Source organism: Lutzomyia longipalpis, chromosome 2, assembly GCF_024334085.1.
Source record: "Lutzomyia longipalpis isolate SR_M1_2022 chromosome 2, ASM2433408v1".
Lineage (NCBI taxonomy): Eukaryota > Metazoa > Arthropoda > Insecta > Diptera > Psychodidae > Lutzomyia > Lutzomyia longipalpis.
Window position 1 is genome coordinate 3477235 of NC_074708.1, and position 12095 is coordinate 3489329.

Genomic DNA, 12095 nt, shown 5'->3' on the forward strand with positions numbered 1-12095 from the left:
AGTGTCTTCCAATGAACTTGATTGGAAATTTATTATTTATTTAAAATCTCTTTTGGATAAATAATGTTTAAACCATCAATGTGCACATGAGCTTTAGGGAAACGAATTAAGAAAAATCTCCATATGCGAATTCCGAATGGACTTTATATTGCCCAACTAAATTGTATTTACATTGTACCTATACCTCAGGGTACGTGAATTTTAGTCAGATTAGTAAGTATATCTGCGAAATAATTCTACGAAGTAAAATGCGGGGAATATGCAGTTGGAGTGTCTCAATCTTAGAGTGGACAAAATTAGCTTTTGGAAAATCTGCGATGCATTTTTGCGAATAATTTTTGGTCTTGGGAGCTTTAACTTGCGCGAGAGATCTCAATTCTTCGGGGCAATTCTCAATGGTTCAGTGATGTTGTGGAATATTAATACAATAAAAGGAGGGAGAGAGAGAGATGGAGGAGAAAAAAATGGTTGCGTTGAATGCGAACATAAAGTCTGTTCATTATACACTATGAATCATACTTTATGCACAAGCACGGGGCACACCTTAGTTTTGGACGGCGAAGAGATTAAAAATAACGTTAACCACGCATTTCTATCAAAACGACGACGACGACGATCGCAGAGAGCTACCTGAATGTCGACATGGAACCACCGGAGTATTGTCTCCGGAGGACGCAAGATGTGATGCCCTGGCAGGCCTGGCAGAATGAGAAGAAATCTTACCTTTTACAGAATTGGGGGGAAAGATGCGCCTCCCATCCTTTTCACCTGGGTCTCTGTGGGTACCTATTGTATTAAATTATTTTATTGCGCCAAAGAGGAAGAAAAGCCCGCGACCTGCATCATTTTCACAAATTGTAGTTAGATGTGTACGCGTAATTGAAGATTACCCTGTGTGGTGTGTCCGCCAACGCACCAACTGATTGTTGGCTTTTTGAGGGAAGAGAAATGTGATCATACTAAATGAGACGAGCGCAGGTACAAGAGAAGATCGTCAATGTAATTTCTGCTAAATGGGTTTCAAACCAACGCACCACGCAGCCCATATTTCTCTCAACTTCTTCCTCATTTCTCATTGTTGAATGATGATGTTTTTTGAGCCTGAAATTTCTTCGTTCATTTTTTTTCGGGTTTCTTTTCTCCATCTCTTGTCTCCGTATCCAGCCTCTCTCTGCACACAACTTCTTCATTTTTTTTCTTCTTCGCCTTCACCAATCATCCCATATAGCCTTTGGACTTTGGAGTAAAACACACACACATTTCAGTTCAATATTATTGTAATTTAGTTTATTTTTTGCAAAAATAAACACTCTTCTTATACATTGTAATTATATGTATTCTCATCTTAACTCAATGTTTACATAAAAATATATATATTAAATAATCTCATCCTATTCTATGCTATTTACACAGCTTTTTTCTTTTATACATGATCTCTTACACTAACTCTCTTTTTTTACACTCTTATTCTTAACCTTGCTCGCTTTTTCTATTTCTTCTTTTGTTTGTAGAAATGTTTGTCTTTTCTTAGATTTCTCTTGGATTTTTTATCTTTAGCACAACATTTTCTTAAGGCACAATTTTCTTTTTTTTCAGAGAATTTAAGCATCATGATCCAAAAGATTTCTTTTTAGCCAATTTTTTAGTAGAAAAATTCGAAGTGAAAATGATTTTTACGGGGATTTTCTTCACATGTTTAATATTTTTTGGGGGGTTGTGTCTTGAGATCTATAGAGAAAAAAATCAAGTACCGTGCTCATTTAATTGACTAGCTTCCTCTCGCATTTAGCGCGCGGGAGTTTAGCACACACCTAGAAACTAATTTTTGGTCAACTTCTCGCCTTATGTGGAAAAATACATTTAAAAAAAAAGATCTTAAACATCTAAAAGGAATGACAATAAATTATTTCTTCAGAACATTTTTATGACACGAATGTCTTTTCAAACACTTAAAGGAGGATTTTTTCTTTTAAAACTCTTATAAATCAGGATGAAAGGTATTTTTTTAATAGAAAAAAATTAACTAAAAGAAATATTGGAAAAGTCACTTTTCGCGTGATTTTTTTTCATGTGAAATCAGTGCTTACTTGAAGAGCCCGTGGCTCATAGAAGAAATTCTCGGTGGCTGCGTGAGAGATCAGTCTTTGTGCATTTCGGGAGAGGTGGATGCTGCTGCATCCTTTAGTACATACTGATGTCCTTGGGGGGCATTGTACCTGTGTAGCTGTTAGCTGTGTTCATCTGCAGCCCCGGACATCCACCGTCTGTGTGCTTCGTGAGCAGAGACATTCGACTGAAGGTCTTGCTGCAGGACGAACAGGAGTACTTCTTGATGTCCGAATGCGTCTGAAGGTGCGCCCGTAGATTAGATCTGTCCGCAAAGGCACGCTGGCAGTGTTGGCAATTGAAGGGCTTCTCCCCCGTGTGCGTCCTTATGTGTCCCTGCAGGAGCCATGGCCGTGAAAATGCCTTCCCGCATATATGGCACTTGCACGGGAGGGTGTGGGTACGAATGTGCATCTTCAGTGCCCCCAGACTCACGTAAACTTTGTCACAATTCTTGCAACTAAAGGACTTCTTTGCTTGATTTCCCTCAGCTGCGGGGCAATGGAATTGCTGATGCTTCGAGAGGCCTGAGAATGTGGAGTAGGATTTACCACAGTCGGGACACTGATACCGCGGAGCACCATTTGCACTTGACTTCTCACTGTCTTTCTTAATCTTTTGAATATTGGCACTTGATGTGGATTTCTCCGTCAACGGGCGTAGCGGATGGGGTGCAGCTGAGAGATCCTCCGGGGTTGAAGCACTCGATGAGGGGGATGTGGATCTCCGTGAGGACATTAGTGAATTATACGATGCGTGGCTGGACGTTGGGGAGAGCGATGAGTGATCAACGGGCATCATGAGGGATTGGTGATGTCCGAGGTATGGCATAAAACGATGATGCCCATAGTGTTCGGTCTTGATCACATTATTATTGTTGTGATGAATTCGACGGAGATCCGTTGCGTAGGGTTGCATGAGAATCGGTGGTGACAGCGAAGCATCCCTCTGATGGAGTATCCTCGGCGGGGCAGTAGCCAAGAATCCATGGGCAGGTGGGGAAACGGATGAATCTCTCGGTGCATACGGTGATAGTTGGTCAGAACGCGTGGGTGACGGTGGGTGTGGGTAGATAGTTCCGTAGTGATCACCGGGAAAGGGTAGAACATACCCTGGGAGTGGGAGGTAGGGGTATGGGGATGCAGCAGGGGATGAAATTGGCTTATGCCAATTGGTGGGACTTGCATAGTTTAGGGGATCTGTCGTTCGTAGAGCAGCTGCAGGGTCAGACTTGATGGAGGCATGGTAGTTTAGGGGTACACTTGGGTACTGTGGCGTTGGAATGGCTACACTATGCCTCTGTGGTGAGGGACTCCTTGAAACAGGAGTTGGGGATTTCTTTGCATACTTGCCGCCACTCTTTGACAAGTCTTCTGGTTTTGTACTCAAATTCTCAGGTTCATCCGAATCAAATTCTGTAACAAGCAGAGAATTTTCTCATTAGCACTTTATCACTTTTCTTCAGTTGAAAATTTTTTCGAAATTTTACATAATAAAATCAATTTTGTGGGAATTTTATCAAAAAATTGTTATTGGGAAAGTTTATTTAAAAAAAAAAATACTTTGAAAGAATTTTTCAAAAAATAAATTTTGGGAAAATTTCTTCAATGAAAAAAAATTGAGGAAATCATTTAAAGAAAATCAATTTTAAGAAATTTCAATCAATTTTGAGGAAAATTTGCAAAGAATAAAGGAATTTCCTGAAAATATGATGAAATTCTACAATTAAAAGTATTTTCGGGAAATCTTGCAGTGAAAAAATGATTTCTGAAAACTTTATGAAAAATATTAATTTCATGAAAATTCCACAGAGAAATTGAAAATTTTACAAATGAGAATCAATTTTGAGGAAATTCTTCAATAAAATCAATTTTATGAAAATGTCACAAAAAATAATTAATTGTGAAGAATTTTTCCCAAAAAATCAATTTTAATCAAAAATTTTACAAGAAAATCAATTTTGAAGAAATTTCACTCAAAAATCCGTTAAATTTTCCAAAAACCTCCTTAACACAAACTTTTCTTTTAGCAGGGAAAATAATTACCTTCTTGTTTAATAATCTCCTCACGGACAATGTGAACTGGCCGTTTCTTAAGAGGACAGTGACTGTAGTTTTTCTGCATGATGGATGTTGGCATATTTTCATTAAATTTTCAATTTGCACACAACAAATCCTTTTCCTCACACACAAGAAAACTTTTTTATTCAATTTTTGTCTTTTTTTTTTTTTTGAGAAAACAGAAGTTTTAATTTGTCGTAATTGTGGATTCACGAACAAAATAAAATTGTCTTTAATTGCTTTGTCAGTTGATTAGCACTCTCTTCTTATTTTTTTCTCCTTCTCTTGAACGAAAATCCATCCACAGGTAACACACATAAAATGTCTCAACACTTGCGGCTTTCAGAGCGCTGTAGTGCTCAAAGTTTTGTTGGAATTGTAGCACTGTGCAACACACCAAACTCAAAAGATGAGAGAAGAGAAGAAATAAACACACCAAAAATGTAAAACACAAAAAAGAAGCAAACGAACTGTGCTGAGGCAGCAACCTTTCACATGAGGCGTCGAGCCTTGAATGCCGGATTTGGTGTTGGTAACCTCTTTTTATACCACCATCCCCTCCATACGGCACCTGGCACTGGCGCACGTGCCGTCTGGCCAATGAGCACGCAGCAAACATATTCCCCCTTCACGGAGAAACCTGAAAAGGCGGAACTCCGACCGATAGGCCTGGTGGGACAGACAGGTGTGTGTTAGAATGCTCACCCAGTGCAATATGGGGAAGGCGACGAAGAAGTCGAGAACCGTTGATCGAGCACGATCACCAATCGCTGACTGAGGCACACCGGGCGCGCACATGAAAATAAATCTCGCGCGCCCGGGATTGCAAAGTGATCGCGCGAGGGTTGCTCTTGCCACAATAAACGCGCCTGGAGTGGTGAGAAATTCACTCTGACAATATGCAATTTTCATGGCATTTTCATTCCCCCTTTTTTCCCCCCGTTTATTCCTTCTTGATCTCTCTCTCTCTCTCTATAAATCATATTTGAGCGCGATCACTTGCACAAAAATCGTGCGATCGTTGAAATCGCGCAATTATTCATCGCACCAAATTGAGCGATTACCCAGATTGGAAATGGGCGATGATGAAACCTACAAAACCACGGCCAGATGTGGATGATCTCGCGGGCAATCTCTACATGCTCTCTGGGTGTTGGCTGCAACAATACGCACATCGCCTTGAGCTCCAGCGCGTCTCAATTGCGAATGTCTTTTAACAACAAAAGAAAGCTACCCGTGTTGTACGGGTAGAGGGATGAAAAAAATGACCGTTACTTCTAATTTGGACAAGACTTAAGGGTAGGTTCACGCAGTGATTTCCACACAAAATCAGGATCGAGACAGATGCGTTCTGCACCAGTCGGGGTTTTCCCATCCAGCAGAAAAAAAATTCAACACATTTTGAGTCCCTTTTTAGTCCCGTCCCTTTCGCACCATGGAATTGTTAATTTTTCCACATAGAAGATCCTTATGGGTTTTGCCTCTCGTATCGCTCTATTTTTGTACGCTTTTGGCATTTTAGGGGTGACATTCGGAAATAAGGAAGGGACCATGCAATCCCCGAAAAGGTGTTCGTCTTCCCCCAACCACAATTTTTTTCTTCAAGCTCTTTACTTCATCGAAACAATTTGCCAGGAATTGCCAGCAAAAGTTTCCTTTTCAAACGAACTCAAGATCATTTTCTTATAAGGCGAGACTTTGATACATAAACGCATTACTATGTACACAATACCATGGATGTATGTAACGTCTGCAGAGTCAGACGATGGTCGATCAGGGATTTACAGAGAGGGCCCCCTCTCTTCCTGCATTACATACTTTCCTCTCTAAGCCCTGAAATGCTGCATCGGCACGCGACAGATGTGAAATCTGCTCAAGTATTGGTTGATGCAAGAGCGCGATTGAACAAATAGTTAGGTACATGGGATGATGATGAGGAACTCGTTTTCTGGTTTAACGTCTATTTATACAAAAGAGCGGACTCTTCTCCATTTCCATAAATAGGGTGTGAGGGGGTCGCCAAAAATGGGAAGGCAACTGCATCAGCAGCAGCAGCAGCATAGGAAGGACGCGCACCTTTCCTCCCGATTTATCCCTCTTTGTACGTCTGTGCACTTTCACATATAACAGGAACTGGTTGTACGTTAAAAGGAGGATATTATCCGCATTAAATCACAGCTTCTGTAATTAATCGGTACTTGGTGAGAAGAATGCAATAATTCATTTAAATATTTTGAAGCAAAATATGAGAATTCTTTTCAAGTTTTAGGGGTTTAACATAAATTTTATTGAGCTTCAAAGGACGTTATGTACAGCGTATGAAAAGTCGCTGAGAAGAGCCAAATTGAAGGACTTTTATTCGTTATTTAAGGACCTTATTGCAGGAAATGTTGGAAAATCCAATTTTAAATACAAGAAAAACCATGGAAACGTAGATTGATATTTAATTTCAAAAGAATTAGTTTTTCCCAGGAAAATTACAATATTTTCCTGAAAATTAATAACAAAAAAATTGTTAAAGAGTTTCTTCATGACTGAAAAGTAGTATACAGTGCATAACTACCTTTTAATTACTCGTTAATAATATTCATTTATGTCTGAAACTCAGTCTGACTCTTTAATAAATTTTTAAAAAAGAATTTAATCGAACTAGAGAAAACAACTCATTAAGAAAAATAACTAAACTAACTAACTAATAACTAACTTTTCAATAAGTTTACCTGTTAAAGAGTTTTAAAAGAAGGTAGATCCATTGCAGGTTTATACCTAATAATTAAATAAGAATAAATACTAATTAAATAGAATAGTTTTCGAATAACGACATGAATTGATTTATTTCTCTTTGACTTCTTATGTAAAAAATTAATAATCTTTTAAAGTTTATTTTTGTTAATTGAAAAGTTCTTATGCTCTTTTTCGAGAAAGTCTTAATATAAAATTGTATACTGAAATTAGAAAATAACAATTTAAATCAATAAAAGAGTTAGACCCTTTTCTAACTCAACTATTGGAAAAATCCTCTGATTAACCGTCTCTATAGTAAATTATTTAACATAAATTAATCAATTAAATGTATTTTAATTAATTTAAAGGAATAAAGATTGTCATACACAATGTACGAAAATTATTTTTTTTTTAATTCAATAAATCATCCATTTGAAGAAAAATGACGAATTTTATTTTTTTTCTTTTGGGAAAATGGTAAGCAGAAGAATCACAATAGCAGGAACTATATGCGCTCTATGTTGCTCCCTTTTAACATTACAGTACAGCGTACATTTGATGCTGAAAACGGAATAACAATAAGGATATTTCATTTGATCAGTCTTCGATACTTTTGAACGAACAACACCTTTCCTACACCCAAGGGGATGCTCAGATTTTTACCGTTTTGTTCTCCCCTCGAAATTTACAGTATAACTTCCATTTTGCAGGTATATAGAGGACACCTTTTCGGCATTTTATTCCTCACAAAAATATATTACTGTATTTCACATTTCCTTTTGTCCTTTTTAGTTACGTTTCATTCTCTTCCATCAATCGAACAAACGGCTAAATTGCCGAAGCCTCAATTGGCGAAAACTAAAGCATATAGTGAGGAGGACTCAAAGGAAATTCAATATTTTCGCCATTTTAGGGGCTGAAGAAATGAGTTCATTTTGGGTTTTCCCGGGAGTTTTGGAACTCAAAGGTGTCAATCACATGTTTTCTCCATGGTGAGCAATACAGGAGTGCTAAATTGTATGTAAATCTTCTAGAGAAAGGTTGGGTGTTGTTGTTGTAAAAGAATGAGGCGTCCTTTTCCAGGGAGTCGCACCATTTCACATAAAACTTGTATAATTTTGTCATGAAGGTGCAGAGAAGGTTGAAATGCTTCTCTTTTATTTTCTTCTTCTTCTACAGGGAAAGTCCCATCATCTGGTGCATCCCATTTGCTGATTACTGTGCGAGTAAGACTCTGAGGGATGTTTCAGCCATTCTATGGCCATTTCTCTGCCTTGCCCATGGTCATGGGACTATTGAGGATTTTTCGGTTACACCCTGTGCTGAAGAAATGTGTGAAATTCACATTGGAAATCCCACATTTTTCAACACAGAACGGCCACAGCAGTTTGCCACATTTTTTTGCGCTGCTGGTGCGTTCCTCCAACCCCGAAACATCCCCATAAAGCACATAAAGCAATGTCCATTATGCAAATTCTTCTGGCGCTTCCTTTCTCACTCTCTTTTATGACCCAAGGGTGCCTCAACACCCTTGTTGAGCAAGTAAATACCGTAAACTTTCCCACACATTATGTGTACATACATTTATGAGCCATGGGGTACGTTAGAGGAGTGCCCCGAAAAAAGGCGCTAAGGTGGCCCCGCTCATCTTGTTAGCATGTGTGTTTGGGAAAGAGCCATGGCGCATCGAATAATTTTATTATTGTGAAACCTTGAAACCATCTGCCATGCAGGCGACTCCTTGCCAAAGAGCATTATTTAGATATGAGAGAATTTCATTAGAAAATACGGATAATGGACCCAAAGTAGTTCCGGCGAAAGGATCATCACAAATGCCATTACGTGCATCTCTTTTTGTTTATCCATTTCCTCGCAACTTCACCAAATTTTCTAACTTCTAGTGTAGAAAAAAAACACACCAAAGCGCCGTGGAAGGCAATAAATAATGAAAGGATCCTTAAAGTTCCGAGGGGGTATGTATAAAATTGCAAAGGCTACTTCTTGACTATCTTTAAAGATTTTAATAATTAAAATTAGAGATTTTAGGACTTGTAGTCAATTATTTTATTTCATTTTTTATATTCTTATTTTGCGGATTTTTTTCCATCTACATTTCTACAAAAAAAGTCAAAAGAATTTATTGAAATCATTGAAATAGAGAAAACATTAAAGAATTCAGAAATCAAGAAAATATCCACGGAATCTAGGAAATTTTTGCATCCAAAATTATTTATTTTAACTGAATTTAAATTATTTAAATAATGAAAAATTTGCGGAACATGAATTAAGCTATTTATATAGAAACTAGGCGCCTCCACTGTCATTTAATTTTTAAATAAACAAACATTAAAAGAAGTTATATTAATAAAATCCGGGTTTTTTTAGTATTTCAAATAAAAATAATAAATACCAGGCGCCTCCATAGAGATTTTACAACTAGATAAATTTTGCCTTTAAAAAAATAATGAACTTAATGAGTAAATACTAATGCACAAATTCCATTAAAATAAGTCATTTGTTTTTAAACAAAGCATAACTTTGCAATAAATACCAATCAGATAAATCTAAAAAATCATAAATAAGTCGAAATATTAATCAGCATCGTCTCATTACAGAGATTAAATAAACAAGTCCCCTGGGCGTAGTAGAGGTACTTCTTCTGCAAAATGACTCACCCCTTTTGGGTAAAACAGAAATGTTTCGTTAGACAAAGACCCAGTTAAATGAGACTCTGTGACGCCGTTGCGATTTACCCAAGAAATGGGTGGCGGTTCTTAAGAGGCAGAGTGGGGCCCAAATGGTGGAACAATGAGCAAAAGAAGCGTAATGCGTGAGGTCTTCGGCACATTATGCGTCACAACCAGACTCAATGATCTTGTTGACGCATGATGGTTCGCTAAGTGGTACAAAATGTGCCTTCAAATGGGCATTTTTCAAACATCATATCGAAGCTTGGTGTTTACACTTAAAACTTGTGAGCAGATGTGACTTGCGAATAGTCGAAGAGCATAATGGAGTCATTCTCAGGGGGGATGATTGATAAGGAAAAAGGAGGAAAAGAGTTTTTTTTTAAATTTTATTAAGTATTATTTACATGCCACACAATCCCTGCCTCGGTGTGTGGCTTCATTTTTTTAAAGGGGGAATTGTCGGGGTTTTTTTTGGGTCTTGTCCCCTCTTTCTGTGAAAGGTTGATGAATATGGAAATTACACAATAAGTCGAAGATATTTGTACGTGCTTATCGATATTTATGCGCTGAAGGAATTTTTTGGCAAAAAAGAGATGCTCTTGCGGTATTCCTTTAAGAGATTTAGCACACTTGTCGCATTTATCTGAAGCTATATACACTTGGGATCTTCATACGCCTTCACTCCAAGCATCGTCTTTGATGACAGAAAATGCCGCCCTTTTTTTCACTTTACTTTTTCTCAACACTTCTTTCTCCTCTCTCTCTCTCTCCATAAAATCACCAAATCTGTCATCAATTTCAAATCCAATGCGTGCAGATTTGTATGCTTTTTGTAGGAATCATCACCACAGGATCATACGATCATAGAAGAGAGATCCTTTCGATTGCGGTTTGCGATGGTCGGGAGAATGAAAAAGGGAATGCTGCGGTAAGCAATTCTTCTGCCCAAATGCATCTCAATAGACAAAGTCTTCGACGGAAATTGTATTACCTATCTACAAAAATTCCCTGATATATACCTACATGAAAAAAAATCTCACCAAATATTTCTCTTTAGATCTTTGCGAAACCTACAATCTATCAAACATGTAATTGCACCGCAAAATCACATCTAGGCCAATATTTGTTCAAATACTCCATGCGAAACACGATAATATACCTCACCACAAGTACTCTCCACATATGCCCTATCGCACAATCACTGCTCAATTAGCAATTTTCGGATTTAACTGCGCGCACCCAAATTGTAGCTCAACGAGCATGATAAATTTTTATGTTGGACCTCGCGAGTGGACACTATCTTTATGGCAATTTTATCGTCGCAACTCCTTAAATGCGATGAACGCTACCTAATCTGCGTGCGCGAGTTTTTCTGGCTGTTGGAGTTGTTAATAAAATATTTGACTTTCTACACCCATTTCCGATATCGCATGCAAATTGATTAAAATTGTTGTGAAATTCCCAGGTAATTCCAGGTAACGGGTTCAAGGTTAAGATTAAGGGTACAAGTTGAGGAATGAGAATTTATATTGCTCTAAATTTTTCATTTTAGGAAGTTCTTCATAGAGTGAAAGAGCTATTGATGGAAGTTTTTTATTAGTTATTTACAGATGTTATAGTATTTAGTTTTTCTTGAATGAAAGAAATTTTCAATTTTCTCGAGAGCCTAAAAATTTATTAAAAAATATTATCATCAAATTATCAATTAAATAAAGCCCAAGATCATTAAAATATTTTCTTGAAACTTAAATAAGGAATAGATTCTGATAAAAATATTTTCTTTTCTTTTCTAACAACTTAAAAGTTTGTTGTAAAATTTCTTTGTAAGAATCGTTCTGTTGTCGTTCTAGAAAAGAAAAAACTAAGAATTTAATGAGCCCTAAAAAAGTAATTTTCTTTTAGAAACCCGTTTAAAGAAAGAAATAAAATGTAAAAATATTATAAGACTTTTTTCAGAATACCAAAAATCTTATAACTGAAGAAGTATAAGAAAAGAAAAGAAAAGAGTTTTATTAGAATCGTCAGAATCTATCCCTAAATCTTAATTTTTTTTTTCATTCTTAAGAAAAAATCTTTGACTTTTCATCTTACCTTTAAGAGCATTTTTATGCATTTCTTCACATCAAAAGCAATTCCTTACCTTAAATGAAAGAAATCCATCCCTCGTGGCAGAATGCTGAAAAATTCCTTGAAGGATTTTGCTACATAGCATGATTGTCTAAAAGGGGTTCCTTCGTGGATCCCTTTCGTCGTTTTCACTTTTGATTCTTTGTCCTCCTCCGGGGTTGTGTCAGTTTTTTCAACCCGCGTGGCTCATGAAGCTCATTTTGCGACGACGTTTGGTGCGCAAAAAAAAAACGAAGGACCAGGCCATGATCCCGAAAAAGGATGCTGAGATGTGGAAGAATTGAAACAGGCTCAGGAGGGATGGCAAAAAAGGGGTTGATGCGATGCACTGAATGGGTTGGCATTTTTGCACCTGCATGTTTTTTATTGCCGCAGTGGATTACTTTCA

General features: G+C 37.4%; 1 protein-coding gene across 1 annotated transcript; it reads right to left on the bottom strand.

Annotated features, from left to right (window-relative positions):
- Positions 1 to 1264: 1264 nt before the first annotated feature.
- Positions 1265 to 5019, bottom strand: LOC129788636 (protein escargot-like). The gene is made up of 2 exons (XM_055824860.1): positions 4152 to 5019; positions 1265 to 3521 (listed from the first exon to the last, which is right to left on the bottom strand). Exons 1-2 carry the CDS (start codon positions 4243 to 4245, stop codon positions 2182 to 2184), a joined length of 1434 nt encoding a protein of 477 aa, XP_055680835.1. The 5' UTR covers positions 4246 to 5019; the 3' UTR covers positions 1265 to 2181.
- Between the last annotated feature and the right edge of the window lie 7076 nt (positions 5020 to 12095).

Coding starts and splice junctions, on each gene's coding strand:
- LOC129788636 (XM_055824860.1), bottom strand. CDS start 4,245: ATGCCAACATCCATCATGCAGAAAAACTACAGTCACTGTCCTCTTAAG. Junction 3,522..4,151: donor GGAGATTATTAAACAAGAAG/GTAATTATTTTC, acceptor TGCTTGTTACAG/AATTTGATTCGGATGAACCT.